Here is a 25,770-nt window from a genome sequence, read left to right on the forward strand (position 1 = left end):
TAATTTAATTAAACTATATGATGTTCTCATGAGACAAAATGCATTTAACTAATGCAATTCATATAAAATAGATGGTATAAAATTACTATTCAGTTCTATAATATTGAATTTATTTGCTTCTATCAGTTAACATTTTACACTTTTAACATTTTAAGGAATAGTTAATTTCACTAATTGTAAGTGTAATTAATTGTTTGACAGAGATATTTAAATGAAATAAAAAGTATTTGCAATTCGTTAAAATAATATGAAAATTTGTCAAAAATAAGGCTTTGAAGAAAAATAAATTGCATCTTTCTTTTATATTAATTAGGACATTTTCTCTTAGAAAGTTACAATAATAAATTTGGTTTCGTTATCTTCACTTTAAATGTATTTTTGTTGTTATCAATCCAGTGCCACAATAAATAATATTTATATTCATAAGACTACAAACAAAGTAAGATTTTTTTTATCGCTTTTAACATGGAATGGAACACACAATTTGTTTGACATGCACTGTAGGGGGGAAAGGGTTCTCAAAACGATTCGGTGTGGCCTGGTAAAATGTTGACATGGTAGGGGGAATGAACACCCATCAACGCGCGGTACGTTAGTCTCAATATTGTGATAGCTGTTCTGTTCACACACGTGTTCTGTCCTGATGTCCCTTTTTATCGCGCTTTCCTAAAGGGGCGTCCCGCTCTCTTGGCCCTATATAAGAGCAACTATCCGACTAGCGATACTCACTACCCTCGGCGACAGTTCTCGTCATGGACTCTGTTGCGGACAGTGACTCTGTTGCCACCCGCATAACAAACATAGGTAAGTACACACTTGTACTGATTCTGTCCGTTGTAATTCTTTTTATTACAATTTTTTAAATAACATTAAATAAGGTCTTAGATATTTTCTGTAAACAATTATTTTTTTGAGATTATTGTTTTATTTAAAATTAGATATTTATATCTTATGTTAAAAAAATGTATTTAAACACATATTTTTATTAAAATACATGTATCAATTAGCATGCAATCGTAACTCCAAACGTTTAACCCTATCGTGAAATTATTAATCTTTCGTGTTATTTTTCGTAATCTCATCAACCAATTGTGTTTCAATAACTATTGTAGAGAAACTACGCACAATCTCATTACAATATAAGTTACATCTGAAAAACAACTCCGTCTTCTACTAGGAAATGAATATGTTTATGAAAGTATGTTTACATAGGTTCTCAACAAAGGTTATTTTGAAATGTAAAAAAAAATTCCTTATTTTAATGTTGAGATGATTTTTCCGGGTACCATCGAATTATTATCACGAATGCAATTAAATTTTCAATTTTAATACTTTTGTTTGTAATAACAATTATATATATATATATAATAATTATTAATACATACGTATATATGTATATATTGAGTTTAATTCCAACCTATTTAATATAATAGAGGAAAAAATGATTTCTCTCGTGTGCAATATATCTGATACTCTTGATATAGATAAGCTAAAGCCGGAAAAACGAAGGATAAAAATGTGGTTATTCAAAAGTATTCATTCAATTGAACCCACTCCAAAGTCTCTTTTCATTAAGTCGCTGCCCCGGGTAGACTACCGCGCTCACTTCATTCACTCATCTTCTTTCAAAAGCGTATATTTATTTTCTTTTTTTTTATAACACCACCGCTGCCACTCCGCACATGTTCACCAACCCTTCAATATACCGTAAGATTTATGAACAACACTTGTCTCCCGCGGCTGCCAATCAATGCGCTATAAAATGTTTACCGATGGATTTATCGCTTTCAATATAAAAAAATGTGCAATGTAAGACCAACGGAATAACAAAATGGATACTCAGAGTTACTCACTCAATTTGGATGTGATGTTCAAATTGGTGCCACCACAACCTCCTTGAGTGAGCGATTCGGTGATCTGCTTACTCGTCGTTAGCGACCAGTCATAAAAGACTTATTTATTATCCGACGGTGTCATTTGAAAATATTCTGCAAAATGTTTAGTGTTTGATAATATCGCAGGTTAGTCGTACAGAAGTAGGTTAAAAAATAACAGTCGCGTTATAAAAAATAAACGTTTGGATTAAAATGAATCGTTCAATTTCCGGTAAAGTCCGTTTTTATGTTTAATAAAATTATGTCAAATCATTTGTCGTGACTGAAAGTTCAACCCTCAGTTTTTATACGCCCCTCGGCCAATAAACGTTCCTAGAACTCTTCATTAATTTTAATCTTTATAACTGCGTCCAGTACTATATGACGAATGACTGTAAAAAATATATTTTGACCTTTTAGTCATTCGATATTTGAGAGTAAATTAAAATAAAAATCGTACTAATGGTTTTTTTTATAATCAGCTTATACAGCCTTCAGGAAATAAATAACACTTAGCAAGTAAAATAAAATGTTATACTGATACGATTTATAATATAACCAAAGGGTATAATTTTTACTAAAGTAAAAATAAAACTTTTGTTCATTTTATTTATACCTATTTAATTTTTATTTTTTTTATAAATATCAATTAACCAGCTTGTCAAAAGTTTATTTAGCAACACTCTCCCAAATAACCATAGACGACGCCTTTGCCGAAACTGACGAAGAAATTTATTAAAAAAATAATAATAATACAATTAAAAAATAACGTGTAAAAGAGAGGCCCTTACTGTAAGTCTTTCTTTTAATGTAATTATGTAATCAACGTTTTAACCATGTTTTAAAATTTTATTTACTGTGTATAACAGATTGTATATATTCATAAAAATAAATTTTTTGTTTATTTAATATAAAAAATAATTTTTATATTAAAGTGAATAAAAAAATAAATAATAACATTAGAATGTTAACAAGAGAATTTCGGTAATGTCTAAAGTACAGTTAAGATATTTTCAAAAAATATAGGATAATTAATAAGAAAAATACTTTGCTTGTTTTTTATAACTATGATCATTACGAAATTGCAAAGAAATTATTTTTAAAGGTAATCATTTTGGTCTTTGATCCACATTTAATAGAAAATAACAAATAAAATACAATAAAAGATAAAGTTTTACGTTTTCAACATTTGTCAAATAATAATAATAATATTAAAATAAATATTTCAAATAATATTTATATTATTCAATTTTTTATTTTAGCTTTTTCTTAATTTTTTGTAAGAAGACAATTTTTTTTAATTAGCCAAAAACATTTATTTTTATAATTTTAATCAGTTATTTTTGCACAGAAAAAATACTTAATTTTTTAAGGATATTTTGGTCTCAATTTTAAATACAACAAACTATATATTTTATAAGTCTAACATTGAAATAATTTTATTGACGACATTAAAACACATTTATAATAAGACGCGCATTGAAATTTATTAGGTTGTTTTAATTATTTTGTGATTCTTTAATGAGCAGCAATTGAATCTACCCTTTAAAATGACACACACAACAAATAACAAGTGGTTATATAAGAAATAATTTACATAAATATGCGGCGCATGTGTTAAAATTTCCAAAAGGAATGCTACAAAAAAAATAATTTTAGTTTGGTACATTGTAATATAGCGCTTACTCGGTACAGTCAAATCCATCTTCTTCGTCTGTCGTATTATTTGTTTTGAATACTTTAAGTACCTACAGATATACAGCTTATCTTTCACAAGCAGCACTTTTACTTTTGCGATTATGCTTCAACCTGTGTCAAAAGAAATGTTTATAAACATTTTTTGTGACAGCCTTTTTCAAGATTTAAACCACTCTTTAAAGAAAAAAATGAATGACCAACAATCATATTTTATAAATGACTTTACAGAAATATTTTTGTTTTATAAAGTTTATATTGAACTGAAGATTTAAATTTAAATTAACTTAACTACTTGTAAAGTGATACTTTGTATCAGTTTTTTACTGAATAGCAATACTCATTTAGTCATATCTCTCATACTTTTATAGAGAGTATATATTTTATACTTATAAGTTTAATATATTTTAGAGTCTACAGAGTATAAATTTGTCAGCTTTCTTTGTAGTACAAACTGTAAAAAGACTTCAGAATAAAATTTAAATAATTTTATCTTACAGTTGTACATTTTTAGTTGAAAATTAGACGTTAAGTCAATATAAATCTTGAATTTTTTAATTTGACTCAAATTTGAACATAAATGATTTTCTGTGTATTTACAGTTTACGGACCAGACACTTGGATCGAATGGACCACGGATGGGCTAGGTCCGATCTGCATAAAGCTCTTCAAGTTTGGTCAAAACACTCAAAACTCACATTCCGGGAAGTCAATAGTGAATCCGCTGACATATTAGTGTTTTTCGAAAAGTAAGTTTTAATGATACACTAATTATAATAAGGAAATATCCATAGTCAAATAAAAATAAACATTCCTATGTAGAATTAAATGGAATTCCATACTTTGATGACTTAATGATTAAAATAATGTATGTTTCGATAACAAACAAATGTATACATCATGTTGAATTAAACGCGTAATTTGCTTCTTAAAAGAATTCCCTAAAAAATTGTATGTTTACTATACTCAAAACTAAATAGAAAGCTTCTCCTAACCATTATTCTTAATCAATTTCTTATAAATAATGTTCATATCACTAAATGTGTTAACTAGATCTCTGATTTAATCGATTTTGTTATGAAATAAATTTTAGAGGTTTTCACGGTGATGGATATCCTTTTGATGGACCTGGCCAAGTGTTGGCCCACGCTTTCTTTCCTGGAGCAGGACGTGGTGGAGATGCTCATTTTGATGTAGACGAAGAGTGGCTCTTAAATGGAAAAGAGTCCCCCGAAGGTGAGTAAAATATTTCTCATTCATTTTTCTCAAAATGGTTATTCTAATAAAATTTTTTCTTTGAAATCAGGCACCAGCCTATTTACGGTCGCAGCTCACGAATTTGGTCATTCATTGGGTCTATCACATTCGTCTGTTCAAGGTGCTTTGATGTTCCCCTGGTATCAAGGTTTAAAACCTGATTTCGATTTACCCGAAGATGATAAAATTGGTATACAGATTTTATATGGTAAGAATTTCTAAACATAGATATATAATATATATAATATATAATGTATATGTTAATGTCATGGTTTGCCCGAAAATTAGTGATAAAATTTATTTTACAGTTAACGGTATTCAAATAGTATCCAATCTTATGATTTACCATTTATTAGATATCTTTATAAACTAATTGGCTCAAATTAAATAGATAAAAACATTTTTTTATTTTAGGTACCAAAAACGATCGAATGTGGGGAAACATTCCAGCCTACAGGCCAATTTATTCTACTACTACGACTACTAAATCTTTATCCACTTCGACTAGAACTGCTATTACAAAACCGACCACAGTTGCTCCGACAACCACTCCAAAACGACCGGAAGTTAAAGTGATTCCTTCTCCTGTTGATGACAAACCACATTACTGCAATTCATCCTTCGATGCAGTATCCATCATTAGAAGAGATACGTTCTTCTTTAAGGGCAGGTATACCTGGCGATTGGGTCCAAAAGGTTTATACCCAGGCTATCCTGCGCTAACTAATCGCTTGTGGTACAATTTACCTAACGACTTGGAGCAAGTGGACGCTGTTTACGAAAGACAAGATGGCAAAATTGTGTTCTTTGTCGGTGAGTGAACGCTATGTTGTACATACATTTTAAATTAAAATTACATGTATTCAACATAAATATATTTTAACTGAATAAAAGTAATTAAACTTATTTTTGTCTGGTTTAAGGTCGTCAATATTACATTTACAACGGTAACATACCGGTGACTGGATATCCTAAGCCGTTAACAGATTTGGGTCTACCCGATCAATTGGATCACGTGGATGCAGTTACTGTATGGGGTCACAACAGTAAAACTTATATATTTAGCGGGACTATGTACTGGAGGTTTGATGACGAGGCTGGAAAAGTAGAATTAGATTATCCTTATGATATGTCAATATGGAGAGGTATAGGGTACAACATAGATGCAGCTTTCCAGTGGCATGATGGTAAGTGTTTCGTTAATAAAACAAAAATTTTAAATGCAATATGAGTTTAATCAAACCAATAATTACAATACAAGTTAAGGTTAATTTATGTACGAAACGAATAACACATTTTATCCGTTGCCAGGTGCCACGTATTTCTTCAAAAAACGTGAATATTGGAAGTTTAACGACTTACGGATGCGCGTCGAACAAGAAGAACCACTACCTATTGGTCCTTTTTGGTTCAATTGTTCAACTACTATTGAATATCAACCTAAGTACCCCAAAAAGAAAAATCGTGAGTATTTTGCGAATGGAAATCCAAAAACCAATGGAATTTGGCAGCAGACGAGTATTGTAAAAACAAATTCTGCAATTAAAGATTGTGGAGGAATAATATCTTTATTCTTTGCTTTTGCTATAATTGCATGGTCATCAAAATTTCAAAGTTATTTTTAACAAAACTTGTGCTCAAAATTTAGAGTATGAACTTTTTTCATGTCAATTACGATCAAAATATTTATATTACTAAAAATTAATTTAACATGAATATCACTTATATTTTTATTTAATTTAAACATTTTTGTGATATTTTTTTAGTAACTATAAGTATATTTTACTACTATTTTTTAACTGTATATATTTAAAATAATTAAAAAGTTAAACATTAAATTAAAAGTATTTATTTTGTTTTATAAATGTACAGTTGGAATATATTTTACTCTATAATACACTAGATAATATAATAACAAAACTAAGTTTCCTAAATTTCATATATGCAAAAAAAAAAAATGAATGTAAAAAACTGCCAATTGCCAACAACAATACTAATTTAATATTGTGTTTAGTTACTTAAGGTTAATTATATTTATTCTAAATGTAAATGCTTATGATGAAATATTTTGTTTTGAATTTTGTACATTTTTATAACTAAAATATAATAAATATTATTGTATTGATATTAATTAATTAAAAGTAATTTATTTATTAATTTTAATATTAATAAAATTATCAAATATTTTTAAACTCATAAAATACACTATCTCGATTATCAAAAAAATACTTTATAGTTAAATCAACAATTACAGTGATAATGGCAGCAGACTTTTTACTATAATTTTAATTATAAAAATATTTACATTTTTATGACATACTAGGCTTTGTCTAGTTGGGGTACTACCCCAAACCTGGTGTCCTGCAGGCCTCATAAGACTATGCCACGTTAAGCGGTTTGAACTGTCCTTGCAGATAGGTCACTGATTCTGATAGGAGTACACGGCTACGTAAAAAAATAGTATTACTCCAGAAATAGTTAACCAGAAAAACAGTTTAATTTATAAATTAATAAAATTATTATATGGCTACAAAATACTCAAGTGTATTCAAAATTATACTTCATAATAACCCACTAATTATTAAATACTATCTTTGAATGCTGTGTTTTAGTGAAAAGTACATAAAATTTAAACAAAATTGACATGCGCAAATTAAAATTATATTTTACTTAAAACTATATTTATGGACTTAAAAATAAAAGTAAAAATCTACAGATTTCAACCAAATTTTTAGGGTACCTTAAAAATGTTTCCGAGCAGTCTTGGTAAAAATGTCAGATTTTAATAAAAAAACGCTGGTAGCAATGAGCATTTTTTTATTAAATTTAAAACGTTCAGGTTGTGGTAAAAAAATTTTTCTCATCTCAGCAAATAATTTTCCCAGTATAACATCGTCGAGGTTTTTCATTAAAAAAAAAATGTGTGGGAGCTAAACTGTATTTATGACAAGAAGAAATGTCTTATGAACTATATTAAAATTTACCTTCAAACTTGAAGTGAAACTAATATAAATATTTTTATTTTTGGGTCAATAAAAAAATAGTTTTAATCATTCTGGTTAAAATTAATTGTATAAAATATACTAGCTAGGAGAAAAATAATAAAATGTGCTGGCTCGAAGTATAAAACGTAAATTGGCTTTAAGTAAATTAACAAAGTGTAGTAGCTGAAAATAAAATAATAACAATACTGTTTCTAAGCAACTAGAGAATTTCTGTCTACATATACGGTAAACATTGAAGACAATTTTACGGCGTCGCCCGATAACTCTCGTCTAGTGAGTTTCTAATTAACATTGATTGCGATTAAAAACTGTTCATTGTGAATACCATTTCATTCAACAAGCTCAACATGGACTCGCAAGATACGAAGCTTTCAGAATTAGTCGGACAGATCGAAGAAGGCCGGGACAAGTTGATTGGATATCTAATGGATACCGAAAAACTGTATCGACGTCTGATCCATTCAATTGGAGATGTGTTTGAATTGAGGGATCCAGAATCCGCTACGAGGAACACTCGTCCACTTAGTCCCGCCTTCGAAGTGTTACGAGATTGTTTAATGGGCCAGCGGTTGCAAATTCTAAACACCATAGACATTGATTCAGACGATTATGGCCTCGGGGAAATACGCAGTATGCGGCGCATAAAACCAACACGGGAATTTATGCTTCTCTTGAAACAGCTGTTCGATCCGCATAAAGCTACTTCCTTGACCGAACCAAACGTGTTCCAGATAACACCGCCCGATGCGTAAAACTCAGAGAGTTGGTCGCTTCATCATCATATGAGTCCCATCGACTCTTTTGGAATATGGACAGAGTGTGTTTGAAAGGCTCACAGATGGAGACATATGCAACTCGCAACAGGCGTCTGTTGAAGAAGTGTGACATGATACATGGTTATCATGGAAGGCTAAGCTGCCGCTAATCTTCTTCATCGTACCGCAATCGTTCCTTACGGAGTTTCACGTAAGTCGGAGTTTGATTATTTTTCAAATGTTTTACGACTGTTGTTTTCCACTCATTTGTGGATGTTTTTTGTTCGCATTTTCATTATCTTTGATGCTTTTTATTGTTGTTTCATATTTGTTTTGTTGCATTTATATAATTTCAATTTTCATGCTTAAATAGCATTTTTTATTGTTATATTTTGCAATCTTAATTATTCTTTTTTTTTACTCACACCGAGCTAAATTTCATTTAAATAAACACATGCTTATTGTTATTTAGACGAAATAAAGCTTAGTTAAATACCAAAAAAATTTGTTTTTTATTTTATTTCATATATGTTTCATTAACAATTTATATCAATAAAGTATTGAACGAATATTTAAAAATATTTATTTTCTAATGTTTAACATTCGTATTTCAGTCAATATAACGATAATTAATCGTTTAGATATACTTTTATTTGTATTTGATTTAATTTTCATTAAATGTACTCAAATTAATTGTTACTAAAATTTTATTTTTTATAATTAATTAATTTTAAACGTTTTTAAATTATTATTTGCTTCTCAATATCTTTATATTCTATGTAATATTATATTTATACAAAAAATAATATAAAAAACGGTAGCACACTGGGGTTGCGGAACAGTTTCGCAAGTACAGATTATATCTGACAGTGATTAAAATCAGTATCATAAAAAACACTTCGATGCAAATATGTAGATGTTTAATTTAAAAAAACTCCTAGTTTTTGTTCAATTTTGGCGGCCATTTGCACGTAGAAGACAAGTTGTCGGAACAAATTTTTATTTATCAACTTATAGGACGTATCATAAGCTTTAATTTAACATATATTTAAAGGACACAATATTTCCGAAACATTTTCAAAAGTTACTTTTCGTAAAAAGTTGCTATTTTATATTGCTCACAGGGGTGACACTGTGAGCAGGTTAAGTGTTAGATTTAAAAAAAAATGATATCAAATGAAAGGGAAATATCTAAGGTTTTGATATAAAATGTTGATTTGTTCATTTTTCAAAAAGTTATAGCAGTTTTAAGAAAATATTTCAAATTTTACAGATTTTAAAAATCATAATTTTTTGGGGAATTGCGCCATTTACAGAGAATGAGGAAAATTTTTACAATTTTTAAGGGCAATGTCTTCAACTATACGATTTGTAATTTTTTGATGTAACTTTGAAAGAAATAGGTCCAGTGAGAGCTGAGAAAAAGTGGCAACAAACACAAAAAAAAAAACACATCATAGTAAAATTAGTACCTTCTCAGATTCGCATCAAAGACAAAAAATAATTTGAAAATCGGATATCGTTTAGTAATTTTTTTAAGTATTAGCTAATTTTTCAATGTTTTATTATAAAAAAAAGATTATTAAAACAATATATAAACATTAAAAAATTTCAAATTTTCTTAAATATACTTTAGAATTGAAGAATAATTAGAAACACATTTTCAGGTAATACAATGCAATTTATTTTTACAAAATATTACAAAAAGTTGAGCTTTTGTCACTCATAGAAACAAAAAAAAATGTAAAATGTAAATGAAATTTCATTTGTTTTATTTATTTTAACAGTTCAGAAATAAATTGCAATCATTAATTTAAAAAAAGTATCAACGCCTATTTATACGTTTGTAATATTTGTCATTACTTATTTGAATCTGAAGAGGAGATGCTGAACGGGAATTGTTTCGATTAACATATTGTTTTCTGTATGGCCCTAACCTACTTTTTACATTCCTTTTTTCATATACCTCTTCTTCACTTGAGTAATCATCATCTTCATGAAGGTATTGACGACGAGGTATATCCCGTCGTGTTGCACGATTAAATGGTATATCACCATAATTAACATTCACATCCTCAACATCAACATCTAAAGATTCATCATCACTATATTGCTGAGCTTTTGCAGCTCGAATAGCCTTAGCTACTTTTGCTGAAACTAATCTTCCATTTAGACGCTCTCGTAAATCATTGGCAATATTTAAACTCTGATGTCTAATATTAATCAAAGGATTTTTAATAAATATTATTGAAAGATATTATTAAATAAAGTATAAAAAAACATTACCTAGAATTAGACAGTGAATTCACTCGTTTACGCATTGGATTTTGTGCTTCATCATCAGCATACATCCTCATTCTAGGAATTTTACTTTCTCTATATCTTGCCTCACTGAAGTCATCTTCATCTTCACTAGCAGCTCCTGAAGATGATGTTGGAGGCGGTGGTGATGGTGTTCTTACCTTAGGTTTATCTATAAAGAATTAATTATATATTATAAACTTTTAATAAAAAATTATTAAAATTCACATTTTGCATCCATTGCATTATCATATTGACTCCAAGTTTTAGCAACAGCTGTCCAAGTTGTAATTCCTGGTTCTTTAGCTAATTTCCATCGTACATCTCCTTTTAACATCTCATCACCAATATCAGGATGATTAATGACTGGTACAAATTTACGCTTACGACTGTCTTGAGTAAATAATTTATAGTCTAGAAAAAAAAAAAATTAGTATTTTAAATTTTCATTTAAACATATGTTTAATTATTTTGTTTATTATTTTATCATTAAAGTACTTAAGACAATAATGCTCTCAAAAAGTTTAATGTAAATAAAATATACAAACAATATATTATAGACAAATAGTTAACTAAATAATGTCTTCATACATAAATGTTTATAATAGTAACGTCTACAAAAACAATGTCTATTTTTTTTAAATATCTAATATTCTTTTTGTTTACTAATATAATAATACTAATAGGGTATTTCTTATTTTGGTAAATTTTAAAAACTTTGCTTTCAGGATTTTTTCTTGTTTTTTGGGTTAAAAAAAAATATTCCTAAGTTTTGGCCCTATTTTCAATTTTTATTGTACTGATAAGCGATTGAAGTTTTCTTATTTAAATAACAGGGGTTTTATTCTTTCAAAAATGATCTTGAAAGCTAAGAAAAATCACAAAAATATTAAATACAAATCAACTGATAGGAAATTTTAGAGTTTTTCAGATAAGAACTAAAAAATATACTCAAGCGACATATGCACATGCAAAAGATGTAAATGAAGTTCATATTTCTCTTAATCCGATTATGTTATAAAATAAACACATAGTTTTATATTAAAGGATCAATTTATTTATATTAATGCTATTGAACAGTTATTTAAAGTGTCAGAATGTTAATATTCCACTGAATTATCTTTAACAAACACTATATATGAAGTAGTCAACCATTAAAGATCTTACAAATAAAATTATAACTTTGAGCTGTGAATACATATCCAATTAACGGACCAACAGTTTTGCTTGAGATCAAATTTAGAAGATATCTATTGTGATACCAATGTGGTGATCACATTTTCAAACTTGAATTAAAGCGTGTTATTTGTACCAAATTTTCAAAAACCTCGGGTCCAAATGTGCCAATTTATGAAAGATTTCGTGCAGCATAGATTATTATTGATGTAAAAAACAATAAAACTGGTCACATAAAAGTAAAGAATGTAATTGAAAATATTTATTCTTTTGTAGATCAGAAATTACAAATCAAACAGCTATGAGGTAATTTACAAAAAGCTTTTTTAATAGCTTTAATAAAATTTTTTATTATATTTTCTACTTTTGAGTCACCAGTTTTTCATATTAATTTTCGACCAAAATTTCTTGACAATTTGAGACAAAAAACACTTTGTATTTAATGGAAAAATTTCAATTGAAAGTCAATTTGGGTAGGATACCAAAATTTTGAGAATAATTTTTTTTAACCCAAAGAAAAAAAAATTCTGATAGCAAAGTTCTTTGAAAATGATGAAAATAAATGACACCCTAATATAGTATACTTTTATTCTCAGTCTATATATTTATTTTTAACTATTGACTACTTAATTTTAGACTTATAATTTGTTAGTTACCATGTTTAAAAAAAACTATTTCTTTATCATAAGTAGTATGACTAGCTATTTAACTATCATTTAGTTTTTATATGTTAAGGTTTTATTTTATTATTAAAAAAGTGAGTCCAAAAAGACCCTACAAATATTATTTATGAAGAAACTGTGAATACTGGAAATTAAGAAGTACAATTTTTTACGTTATTACAAAACTTGTACAGACAGTATATAGATGTCAAAATATTTGTAGATCTCCAATACTACGAAATTTAAATAATTGTGTTATAGTTATTCCAATAACTTCTAGCAAATGAACAATTTTTACAATATGACTCTGAAGATACTGATAGAATATTAATTTTGTAACAGACAAAGCATTGGATAAACTTATGCAAAGTAACATTTTATAAGGAGATGGTATTTTTTATTATTTTATCAATTGTACACTACTCATGGCTTTATTATGAACTTAATGTACCCATTGGTATATTATTTCACAATCTGAAAAACAAATGAAACATATAGAAGTATATAGAAGTATATTTAACCAGATACCAGAACTTTAGAAATAATGTGAAAATACTGATAACTTTATTATTTGTTTTGCTTACATATGTAATAAAAATGCTCGATATTTTAATAGATAACAAATCATGATAAATAAAAAATATATTTCTAAACAATTAAACTTATGAAAAAATAACCAATTAGATGTTTATTAAGAAGTATTAGTATTAAGTTAAACTACATTCAGAGGTTAATGAACGATTCAATATTTTCATTAATTATTATTATAGTTTATGATTGTTAATTTACCATTTAATTTTTAATTTATCTATATTTTCAAATAAATAAATATACGTTAAATTGTTAAACTATTTTAAATTAAACTTAAAAATAATAGGATAAAAATAAAATAGACATACTTTTAGTGAGATATTTTATAATTTAATTTAACAACTAGTAGGTGTATTTTTGAAAATAGACATATTTGACTGACACTACTATTCTTGAAACCATATCATAGAAGAAACATACTGAAAGATATTGTATGAAAATTATATGATCCAAATAATAATTCATTTATTGGAAAATAACCGAAACTTAAAGAGCTTTTTTTAAGAAATGTATAAGATTTTAATATCTTTAATCATTTTTTAATTCTAATAAACTCATTTAAATAGTAGAGTATAAATAAATAATTTTAATGTTATTTAGGTAGTAAAAAAATAATAATAATAGAAATTACCTCCGTCATCAACTGTAATATTTTTGTTCTTAGCATCTTGTTTATCATACTTTGTACTAAACCGCATTAATATACATTTAGTTTTAGGATGTGATTTAATTGCTTTGCGCCATATTCCTGGCGGTAAAGTGATACCAACGCAGCTTACATAATCTTCTGACATTAGTACCTTTTATTTTAAAGATATATATTTAAGACTGATTTTTAAATTAAGTTTATTATTATGATTTTTTATAATACATCATCTTGTTCCATATTATCATCAATTGTATTTATTATTCCTTCTTGATTTACTTCAATGTCATCAATTGCTGTAGATAAATGTTTTAATTCTCGAATAGGACGAGTCAATTCTAGTAATACCTTTGTAGGCATACGATCATCTAACCAAACTACATTACCTAAAATATTGAATAAATTTTAATATTTTTAAGATTAACGATCAATAGAAGGTACAAACATTCAGTATTGGATATCCATTCCAAAAATTTAGCGTCATATTCACCAAAATAATCTATTACATCTTTTGTAGTCATTCCCATGACTCCATGTAAATACAGTGCATTCAATTGAATATCCTTATTATTTTTATTCATGCCTAAGCTACATATTAAAAACAACATAATATACTTACATTTTAATTTAAAAACTTAATGAGAGAATTCATCTATTTTACTATACCTATTTAAAACATATTGAATTTGTTTATCTGTGATAGACAATGAATCTGTCTTATTTGTCAAATGAATAGGTTGGAATGTATTCCTGTTCAACTATACGTTATTAAAAAAGAAACTAATTAATATTAGTACTTATTTTATACAACAAAAATAAAAATTAATGTTTTATAATTTTGATAATAAGAAAAAATGCAAGACTACTTAATACTCATAACAGTGTTGAACCTGAATTTTATACAGAAGAAAAAATTACCTTGGGTCTATTTTGTGACAAAGAATGACTGGTCCTGGCAGCTGAACTATTATCATCTAAAACTTCATCCTCGCTGTCTAATAATTCACCAGGTTCTAGAAAGTTAACCGATAGTAAATTGTCATCACTGTCACTATCCGCCATCGTTAATTACTTGTGAACGTTTTTAAAAACACGCGTCAATAATACATTTTTACTTTCACTTGGATAAATTATTATAATTAAAAATATTTCATAAGTAAACAATAATATAATGTTATTACAATTGAATCTCACACGCGTTTAACGAACCGAATTCATTTAATGTTATTGTAAGAAATAAGCAAACAAAATATTTTGTTTTTTAAAAAATAGCAATGATTATTTTTTTAAAATATGATAAAATTTTATAGTCATAGATAATTATCTGTATATAAAGTGTATATCATGTAATATAGATAATGGAAATCAAACTCGCATTCAAAAACCGTTCTGTAATATATCGCTTTCTAATTCACCACCAGTCTGCGCGTCGGAACATGTGAGGCTACTTTTTAATTATTTTAAACGCTTACAATTGGGATGTTATTTGTTTTTAAATTTTAAAAAACTAATCTATAGAAATTCTGTTAACATCAGTTTATTCAGCATAATTTAAACATTATACAACTTTAAGACTTATATAATTTTGATCAATAAACCAACTTTTGTAAATACAAATGTATCAAACTAAAATATTTGTTTATTATTGAAATCTATAAATTAGGAACGACCGGAAGCAGTTGATACTTGGAACAACATGACCAACATGATTTTAATATTATAATAATTAAAATATTTTAATAGTAATGGGCGTAGCTTGAAAAAATTAACTGTGAGAAGGCTATTGTTCCATATTCTATTTCACGAGTTTAAATAATAAACCTAACAGGATAATATGTCTCTATGTCAAATATGTCATATGACAAATTGCTAAGAGTTTAAATAATCAAAAGTAGATTAACATGCGCGCCGACATGCAGACTGATGATGAATTTAGTGTGCGATGTTCAAAGGATAGTATAACAGGTGTACGACTTTGTCCATAGAATTAGAGCGTGTTAAGCCTCCCAACATTTTTGAAGTCAAATTTACTATTTTATAATTTTTTTAGTATATACATTTAATATTTATTTTGATCATTTTTTGTTTATAGTTGCTGAGAACACCGTGTATACTTAGAATATTTTAAGTTTAACTGAAGTATAAGTGTTGGTATAAATTTCGTGTATTTTTGAGATAATTATTTTAACAATTACTATTTATATTCAAATTAAAAACTGCCTCCTCTCGTGACGGCCCTGTAATTTATGCAGTGCTTAAATAAAAAATCCAAGGTGTACAAAACTCGAAGATTGGGGAAAATGTAAAACTGGGCTCTATGTAAAATTCTACATGAAAAAATCCAAAGTATAATGTTGACTAATAACAATTTCAATAGAATAGTTCTGGCGAATTCATTACAAAACCGTCTATAAAAATTCATTCGTCATTATTATTACTTATACAGAGCGTTTCATTTATCTTAAACTACTTAATTAATCAAAAATAAGATTAAGAATTTTTTTAAGTTTCTTTTAGGTACATATTATTTTTAATTTATCAAACATGAAGTTTTTATTTTATGTTCATCCATTATGTCTTCTAAGGGTTTCAACTTTACTTTTTCAAATAACAACATATATAACCAACTAGTTTCTTTAATACATAATGATTTAATCAAGCGTCTGTTTTATGACAAATTTTGGACCGGTAGGAGGAAGAGATGTTTGATTACATCGATATTTTCAGTTTGATATCATCGACATTAATATTACACATTTTGTGATATTAATATTTTTTTGATAGAATCAATATATATATAACTAAAAATTCTAAATATCTACTCTATTACTTTATTTATTTACTTTATTATTACTTTTTACCGAGTAAAAAATTACCGAAATCCTTTACCAAGATTGTACTATTTGATAGTACAGAATTTACTAATGAAAAATAATAACATTTATTATCATTAATAGTCTATGACAACAAATGATAACTCCTTTACATTACATTTAATTTGTAAAAATAGGATTACGTGTTGATTTTGAAAAAATATTGTTTAGATTAAAAAATATTCCATAATTATAGTTGGTTAAGAGATAAAATTTTATGCTTAATAGCATATTTTTTTACTATAGTTTTTAACTTGTAAACATACTTATTAGATACATTTCTTCATTTATAACATCATTAATAAAAATAATATCAATTCATTTTCAGGTATGATTTTTGTTCGACACATCAAAATACTAAAATCTTAATTTACTTAGGATAAGATTTTTTTGTTTTTTGTTTAATAGATATGTTAGTTTTATCATCAATAAATTGTATGTTTGTATCAAAAAATTGTATGCTTACAACTTTTTCTATTGAATTAAAAACCAATCTTAATAGTTAATGAATAGTTAGTTCACATTTACAGGAATTATTATTATACTTTTAAATTGTAGTTTAAAAAAAAAATTTTCTTCTAATAAATTTAAATTTTTAATGTGCTTATCAAATAAAAGATTTTTACTATAAAAATTTTTACTATTTACTAATAAATTTTTAATTTTTAGAATGAAACGAAATAAGAAAAAAATATTGAAAAAAAAATTACGATTAGAACCGTATGTATTATTAGAAAGAATTGACACATCAAATATAAAGTAAGTTATCACTAAAGAGTTTCTTAATATTTTCAACTTATATTAATGCTTCCAAAGAAAAAATATATAAAACAGAATTTTCCTCGGAGGCAAAATGATGTGTTGAAATCTTCTATTTCAGTAATATTGTATTTTAATAACAATGGTTAAACCAATTATCATATCAAATACATTTATTTGATAGATTCATTAATAAGATACACAATATGTTTTGAAAAAAAATTATTCATTTCAATAAAATATTGTATTTATAATTTTACCTTGACTGTATCAATATTTTATATTATTATTATTTAAAATTTTAAGTTCAATTTATTACTAATATTCACCTAAAAAAGTTATATAATTTCTGAAGAGTTTAAAAATAGATGATGATGCCAATATTCATTATAGCTTTGTTTTTAAGGCCTTATAGATATAACTATCTTTAAATACATTATTTTTAGAATAAATGTTACTGCATTATAGCAATATTTATTATATTCATTGATATATTTAATAATTCCTATTTTTTATCTTCATTACTACAAAAAAAAAAAATTCATTTGCTTAAAAAAGTAATGAAAACACAGTATAATTCAATTGTTTTTTTAGTCTAATTATTTGAATTATGTTTTGATTTTATACTAATCAGTAATATTCATTTTACATTTTTAGAATAGGTCAAATTTGGAATAATCAAAAAAAGCCAAAACTTTTTCATGAGCCAGTAGTGTTATTAGATCACATCGATTTGGACAATTTAAAGTAATTTGTCAATAAAGTTTATGTTATTAGATACTATAAAATAACTTCTTACTCCTATTAAATACAAATGCAATTTTTCATGAAAATCATAAAAATAATATTATCAACTAATTAAAAATTTAATAATAGAAATTAAAATATTATAAATAACAATTATAATTTAGGTTATTAATACAAAAAAAAAAAAATAACAAATGTAAAAACTATTAAATAAGTAAAATATGATATCAACTAGGTTAAGCACGTGTCCATTTTTAAGTTATTTTAAGTCACTGTAGAAATAAAAAATTAAATAGATAAAAAATATTAAAAAAATGTATTTATTAATTTTTTATTAGAGACAATGAAAAAAAAATACTTTTAACATATTACAATACTGTAAAAATAAATGTAACACAAAATAATTGTGGAATCATATATATTAAAAATGTCTTATGACATCTTAAGATGATTTATTCAAAATGTTGAACATTTTTATAATTTTCAATATTATGTAGTTAAATAATTATCAAAAGTGTCCACAAATCTTATACTTAACTCTTTATTGCAAAAAGTATCCAAATAGACTAAATATTTAATAACAAATAGTACTAATTTTTACTTACTATTTTTTTTGAATTTTTTCAGAATAAAAAAAAATTTTGGGAACTCTAATGAACTACTACTAGATAATCGACTGAATTTATATTTATCAAAAAAAAACATCAATTGTTTCAGACCTTTTGTCCTACTTGAACGATTATCGCCAAAAGTCTTAAACAAATATTTGTAAGAATTTATCATTTCCTTAACCTTTATTCCGACTATTTTTAGTATGCTTTTCCATAGTATTTGATAGGACTTTTAAACTGGCTATTGACCTATCTTCAATACAACCTAATTATGGCTGATGGAGTTGTAAGGGGACAAGGTCTATGCCACTGTTAAAGTTCCTGTATGGTAACCTCATTTGGTAGCCACAGCAAACAGCGCAACTAAACGTTATTGCTATGACAATGAATGATACAGTGTGCCATACTATGCCCTAATCTATTAAAGGCTTTAATTCACATTAATACATACTGTATTAAATAATACAGTATGTATTAAAGAACAAATTTCATTAATATACAAAGTGAAATCATTCATAAAAAATGTTAAAATTTTTGCATTTATTTAGAGTTATTAAAATTTATTGAACCAGCAGATTTTTCGAAAAATAAAAAACTAATATTAATAATTTTTTGTTGGTTTCTTTTGTATACATTTTTTTTTTAATTTATCAACTTTGTTAATTTAACAACTTTTGGACCCGTATATCAAAAGTTAACATATTTATACCTAGGTGGAAAAACGAATGAGGCTGAGAAATGCCTGGTGATAAAAATAGTAACAATGTCATCACCTCATCTATTTACTTCAAATTGTTAATTACTTTTGAAATACTATACTAAAAGTTGTTTAAAATTACCAGTAATTTTCTTAATTAGATAATAATTTATAAATAAGCTAGTTAATTATGTATTTTATCATTTGAAAAATTAAAGTTTACATAAGGAATGAGTATAAAAAATATTTCATGATTGATAAGTTGAAAAAAACATTACCTAAAAGAACATTCCAAAAATATATCAATATTATTTTTTAATCTTTGAAAAACCTGCTGGTTCATCAAATTCTGAATACTCAGTATTGTATTATAGGTTCTTAAAAACAACTTGTGCAGATCAAATTTTTATTTTGTTACACATAGATTAAATTGTTTAATTATAAACTAAATAATTTTTAAACATTTTTTACTAGATTCTATTTTTTAGAAAAGTAAAAGTTCAATGCACTTCAATTTTATTGAAAAAATTTAATTTTTACTTACTTAAAGTTATGGAATTTAGTCTTGGCTAGTTTATTAAGAACCATTGATTTATTTAATCGGTTGTTGACTGCTTAAGAGGCTTAAGTTGGGGACTATCTATGGCTGCTAAGTAATTTAGAGAGAAATGCTTGATCTAATAGTGAAAGCTTAGATTAAATTCCAGAGCCCTATCTTTTTTTCCCTCAATCTTAGGTTTTAAAAATAATTTAATACTTTCCGTAAAACATTTTTGTGGCTATTTTCCAATTGTGTCTTATATGCAAAAACAAATCTTCTACTATTAGTGTACTTATCATAATTTACACTAAAGTAATATTCAAAAATAGATTTCCTAGTATAATCCTGGGCAAAGTCAACCACTATCAAGAACTTCAATGTTATTTATAAAATAACTATATGTACTCGGACTATATCCTTTATATTTTTCTCTTACTAGCTTATTTTGGGTTTACCTGTGACACGGTACCGTGTTTCCCTCAGACGCACATCACGTTATCAACCTAAATGAAAGTGTATCGGGATCTGAATCATAAGTGCACGGTGGCCTAGTGGTAAGGTTTGTCTATAAGACGCCTTAGGTCGCGGGTTCTAATCCCGTACCATGCCTCTTTTTTCACATGATTTCCGGTACACTTTCTATAACCGGCCGTCAATCCCCGGCGGCCGTGTTACCTGGAACTATCCTAAATTATTACTCAAAGAGGGCCCATGATACACTTTCCTAACTAAAGGAGGTTAAGGTATATACTTTCCTCGAAATGGTTTACTATTTTTTAAATTCTTACTCAGTTAATGAATTGACCTTTTCTACTTATTTGAAGCAATTTTATTATAAATAATCCTGTTTGTATAGTTGGAGGCATAAATTGTACTCAGGATAGAAAATGTTTTTTATTTTTTGTAGTTACCTTTAAATATATATTTATTGTGTTGAATAAATGAATCTAAAATAAATTTCAGGAACCCATCTCTAGGTTTAAATAAGGAGAAAATTTATGTCAATAATGTTGAATTTGTAACTAATATAAAATCAGAAGATAAAGTTATTAATATATTGAAAAGTAATAATGATAAGATAAAATCAAATAAGCTTAATAAAATAAGTATAAAATTAAAATGTAATGAATGTTACACTGTAAGTAAAAACAATGAAGAAACCAATCAGTTAAAAATATCAGACTATGAATATGAAGGAGTTTTAGATTCATCAAACCAACATTTTATATCAAAATATGTTAAAAACAATTATAATTTAATTAAAAATACAGCGTTGAACCAAAACACATTAACTGAATTTCAAGAAAATGAATATTTGTCTAATATGAAAGAATATTCAGTTCAAAATAAGAATAGTGAAGAATTAAGTTTTGTATCAAATATATTTTATAAGACAAACTTTGCTGTAGAAACTCAACTAAGAGAAGATTACTTAAATTCTAATAATAAAATAACTCTTGATTTGTATATTGATCAAGGAACTAATGTTAATAAACAAAAGATCTTTGATAGTAAAAATGGTTTTATAAACAAAGCTAAATATAATAAAGGAAAAGGAGTTAAACTTAATTTACCAACTATTAAGTCTCATAGAATTTTTAATATTAATTCTCTATTATTAAATAATAATTTTCAAATAGAAAATGGTAAAAATATTAGAATTTTTAGCATGTATTTAAAATCTCCGTTATGTAAAAAAAATGTTGTAAAATATTATAAAAAATTAGCTCATGCTAGTAAAAACAGCAATAAAATTGTATCATGGTATAAAGTATGCAAAACCCTTTTAAAGAATAATAAAGATTCAGAATCTAAAATCATTAATAAAACCATATCATTACATTTAATGGACATCAATATGTTGGAAAACTTATTGAATTTTACATTATTTAAACCACAAAATTACAATAAAAATTGGACTCAAATTTTATCTTTCTTAAGAATTAGTAGATCAATTTTATATGATTTGTTAATTCATAGTGATAAATTATCAAAAATATATATTTCATCATTATTGTTAAAAAAAAAATTCATAAATGAAAACCAAATTTCAAAAGTTAAATTCAATTTTGAACTGAATAAATATCATGAGTATAATGATAATTTAACATATTTATACAGAGAAGAATTCATTACTGACAACATAAAATATTGTTTATGCAATAAACTATTTATTAATAAAGAATATTTAAGCATCACAAATGAAAGAAAACTAAGTGAATCAATACAGATTTTTTATAGTTACTGTTCAAAGATTATACAAATCAAAAATACCCTTAAAAAAAAATTGAATATACATACTTTAACACAAAAAATTATTTATGAAAGATGCATTAAAAACTCATTAAATAAAAAGTTTTTATACTTACAAAAATCATTAAGTCAGATGTCAATATGTTTAAAGTTTGAAAATAATTCAAAATATTATTTTATAAAAAATAATTGTCTGAAAACTGATTTTAATTTTCAAAATGTAAAGTTCTCTACCTCGTTTAAAGTTCAAACTCCAAAGTTGTTAAGTTTGCAAAAATTAAATGGTGTTATAAATCTAGAGTACATTTTTTTATATATCAAAAGAAAAAAAAATTTGAATATAATTATAAGTTCTTCATATAAAGACAAAGAACATAATGTCTATAATTTTAAATGTCATTACTGCAATAAAAATTTTAGAAAAAGAACTTACATTATAAATCATTTACAAGTATGCCACTATTTTGAATGTAATGGCTGTCGAAGGGTATTTCAAAATAAATCTTATCTAGTAAAACATATTAAGTGCTGTATCAAAAGGTTGATGCATAGATCAAATAGTTATAGTAGTTATGTGAATAATCAATTAGAAAAGGTCGAACCTAATCATTTTAAAACATTTGATTTATGTCGACAAAATTCAAAAAGTAAAAAATCTTTGATCAAGCCTGTTAAAATATCTCATGATCAAAAATATAGATACATCTGTTATATTTGTAATGAAAAATTTAGCCAAAAATCATTATTAAAAAAGCATATGAAATTACACTTTAAAAGTAAAATAAAGTCAAGTAATGATAATGATATGGATAGTTTAGACTTAAGATTTGTTAATAATAAAATAAATGTTACTCATACTAGTCAATGTGATTTCCTTACCCTAAATCATAAAAATATTAATTTTAATTGTGATTTATGTTTCAAAATGTACCCAAATAAAGGTAGTCTTCAAAAATATATTACAAATGCAGATAATTTCAATTTTTTTAAGTGTAATTATTTCCAAAATAATATCAAATTGAAAAGTAATTTAAAAAGACACATTGAAGGTCATTTTAAAAACACATTTGTAGATTCAGATGTATCATCAAGAATACTAAATGTATCATTTAACACACTCTGTTACCTTTGTGGTGAATTGTTTCCATCACATTCTCTCAAAAGTATTCATATTACTAATATACAGTATAAAAGTTATGAAGAAGTACAAAATTCGATGTTAAATGGAAAAAATTACTACAACCTAGAATCTCATCAATGTAATTTTAATAATTCAAAAGAAAATGAAAAATATACTGATATTTCAAATAAAAATGTTAATTTCAATGCTGATTTTTTAGATTTTATCCATGTAATATCTCAAAATAATAATAATGAAATTGTTAAAAAAAAAAATGTGCATGCTATTGATATAACTACGGATCTCAAAAAAAGTGTAAACGAACAAATTATTGATAATGAAATAATTAAAAAAAATATATTAGCTATTACTTCAATTTCTAATTGTAATAGTAGTTTTTATGAAGGAATTGACAAATCTAACATTCTGAATTGTTATAAATGTGAAAAATCATCATTCCAAAACAACAAAGTTTATGTAAACCATTTATCTAATACTCATATCAATATAGGAAAGCTTTTAAATTGTAGTATATGTAAAAAAAATGTTAAAGCAAAATCGAAATATAAGAATAATGTTGATTATAATTGTGATATTTGTGGATTAAAATTAACTCAAAAAAGATTATTAAAACTTCATAAAATGAATCATAAAAATGAAAATAATTTAGTTGAGTGCAAATATTGTTTTAAAAAAATGCCTGCTTTCAAAATAAATAAACATGAAATTGTACATAAAAATTCTACCAAAAAACTATGTACCATATGTGGAAAATTTTATTCGAGAATTTACTTCAAAAAGCATTTATTGACTCATGATGATTCTTATCGATTAATTTGTCCTCATTGTGGTAAGAAATTTGTGTACCATAAATCTTTACAAAGGCACTTATTATTATTTACTTTAAATAAAAAATGTAACTTAAAAATTGCTAAATTAAATAATAAATCATACCCAAAAAAAGTTAAGAATAATTTAAATTGTCAAGAAAAGAAATATCAGTGTAAACTTTGTAATACAATATTTTGTGAAAAAAAAAAATTTCAAGAACATAAACTCTTACATCCTAATCATAAAATGTTTGATTGCAATGTCTGTAGTAAAACATTTAGCAAAATATTTGAATTAAAAATGCATAAATTAGAACATGATGGGGAACATTTGTATAATTGTGTTGAATGTAACAAATCATTTTCAAGATCATCTAAATTTAAGATTCATATGAAAATTGAACATGGTGGACGTATATGTGAAATTTGTAATATTGAATTTAATTACATGGCAGATTTTATGATGCATCAACGTGTCCATAAACTAGGAAACAAGTTTGTCTGTGAATTATGTGATTCTGGAACATTTAATTTTAAAATGGAGTTAAAGTATCATATTAAAATTTGTCATGGTGAAAGTTTAAATTGGTTTGATGTGTAACTATACTTGTTTTTATTTTCATTGTATGAAATAATTTCTTATCTGTGAATTGAGTATTAACATTTTTCATTTGTTTAATTTTTATACAGTTCTGTAAATATTTGTGTTCTATACATACTCATATTTTGAAAATATTTAATTTATTTTTTATAATTTTTTCTTGATATTGTTCCAGTTTATATTTAATAATTATTGTTGTGTTTCGTTGTTAATCTAAGCATTGTTACAACAACTATAGGTGCAGCTTGTGTAATGTGTCTGCTGAATTGCCTCTTCAAATTATTTAAAATAAATAAAATATGAATTGTTAAAATAATTGTACGATGGTATTTTTGTTGATAGTATTTAAGAATTCCATATTATAAGATAATAATACAAGGTATTAAGTAATTATTATGTATGAATTTAATAATATTTTATTATTTAAAATGTATAGAAATTGTAGTTATGTACTCAATTTTGTTAGTGTAATATATTTTTTTATTTAAAAAGTAAATTATAAAACGTTAGACAACTATTATGGGATAAAAAGGGACATCATTATTCTCGAGAGTAAATAAAATGTTTATAATGCTTCTAGAACTTGTATTTTTTTTTTCAAAATTCGAGTTGCGGTAGTGAAGAGTAATTTTTTTCTGCTTTTTATACTAACATATATAAGCAAGATCAAAATTTAAAACTAGAAAAGTTTTACAAATTTGGTTATAATATTCCCTACAAGAGCATTATAGATTGTTGATTACTTTTTGTCTATTTATATTAGCAAATTAATTTTC

General features: G+C 25.6%; 3 protein-coding genes across 4 annotated transcripts in view; 2 read left to right on the forward strand and 1 right to left on the reverse strand.

Moving 5' to 3' along the window:
- The window catches only part of LOC126901185 (matrix metalloproteinase-2-like), a 33,149-nt gene extending 26,525 nt beyond the window's left edge, over nucleotides 1–6,624 (forward strand). The window contains exons 5-10 of the mRNA XM_050677514.1: nucleotides 4,172–4,318; nucleotides 4,663–4,805; nucleotides 4,876–5,034; nucleotides 5,241–5,639; nucleotides 5,750–6,013; nucleotides 6,138–6,624. Coding sequence (XP_050533471.1) covers nucleotides 4,172–4,318; nucleotides 4,663–4,805; nucleotides 4,876–5,034; nucleotides 5,241–5,639; nucleotides 5,750–6,013; nucleotides 6,138–6,451 — 1,426 coding nt within the window. The 3' untranslated portion in view covers nucleotides 6,452–6,624. The remainder of the gene's footprint in view (nucleotides 1–4,171; nucleotides 4,319–4,662; nucleotides 4,806–4,875; nucleotides 5,035–5,240; nucleotides 5,640–5,749; nucleotides 6,014–6,137) is intronic.
- A 1,458-nt stretch (nucleotides 6,625–8,082) lies between these two features.
- On the forward strand, nucleotides 8,083–25,490 carry LOC126901178 (zinc finger protein 836-like). 2 transcript variants are annotated; one of them, XM_050677487.1, is made up of 5 exons: nucleotides 8,083–8,797; nucleotides 17,505–17,594; nucleotides 18,252–18,341; nucleotides 18,969–19,109; nucleotides 21,154–25,490. In XM_050677487.1, exons 2-5 carry the CDS (start codon nucleotides 17,506–17,508, stop codon nucleotides 24,992–24,994), a joined length of 4,161 nt encoding a protein of 1,386 aa, XP_050533444.1. In that variant the 5' UTR covers nucleotides 8,083–8,797; nucleotide 17,505; the 3' UTR covers nucleotides 24,995–25,490. The 2 variants fall into 2 exon arrangements, with proteins under 2 accessions (XP_050533444.1, XP_050533443.1); XM_050677486.1 differs by lacking the exon at nucleotides 8,083–8,797 and adding an exon at nucleotides 16,247–17,163.
- Nucleotides 10,239–15,255, reverse strand: LOC126901188 (nuclear cap-binding protein subunit 3-like). The gene is made up of 8 exons (XM_050677518.1): nucleotides 14,881–15,255; nucleotides 14,629–14,720; nucleotides 14,408–14,550; nucleotides 14,188–14,348; nucleotides 13,948–14,116; nucleotides 11,116–11,301; nucleotides 10,873–11,059; nucleotides 10,239–10,799 (listed from the first exon to the last, which is right to left on the reverse strand). The coding sequence occupies exons 1-8, from the start codon at nucleotides 15,022–15,024 to the stop codon at nucleotides 10,412–10,414; spliced, it is 1,470 nt and encodes a 489-aa protein (XP_050533475.1). The 5' UTR covers nucleotides 15,025–15,255; the 3' UTR covers nucleotides 10,239–10,411.
- Nucleotides 25,491–25,770: the final 280 nt, after the last annotated feature.

This window comes from Daktulosphaira vitifoliae, unplaced genomic scaffold (genome assembly GCF_025091365.1).
Source record: "Daktulosphaira vitifoliae isolate Bord-2020 unplaced genomic scaffold, ASM2509136v1 Scaffold_3, whole genome shotgun sequence".
NCBI lineage: Eukaryota > Metazoa > Arthropoda > Insecta > Hemiptera > Phylloxeridae > Daktulosphaira > Daktulosphaira vitifoliae.

Excerpts from the sequence above, each read along its gene's own strand:
- LOC126901188 (XM_050677518.1), bottom strand. The coding sequence starts at position 15,024 with ATGGCGGATAGTGACAGTGATGACAATTTACTATCGGTTAACTTTCTA. Across the intron at positions 14,721-14,880 it reads TGTCACAAAATAGACCCAAG|TTGAACAGGAATACATTCCA; the intron begins GTAATTTTTTCT and ends AATAACGTATAG. Across the intron at positions 14,117-14,187 it reads ATAATATGGAACAAGATGAT|GTACTAATGTCAGAAGATTA; the intron begins GTATTATAAAAA and ends TTAAAATAAAAG.
- LOC126901178 (XM_050677487.1), top strand. The coding sequence starts at position 17,506 with ATGAAACGAAATAAGAAAAAAATATTGAAAAAAAAATTACGATTAGAA. Across the intron at positions 17,595-18,251 it reads ATTGACACATCAAATATAAA|AATAGGTCAAATTTGGAATA; the intron begins GTAAGTTATCAC and ends TTACATTTTTAG. Across the intron at positions 18,342-18,968 it reads ATCGATTTGGACAATTTAAA|AATAAAAAAAAATTTTGGGA; the intron begins GTAATTTGTCAA and ends GAATTTTTTCAG.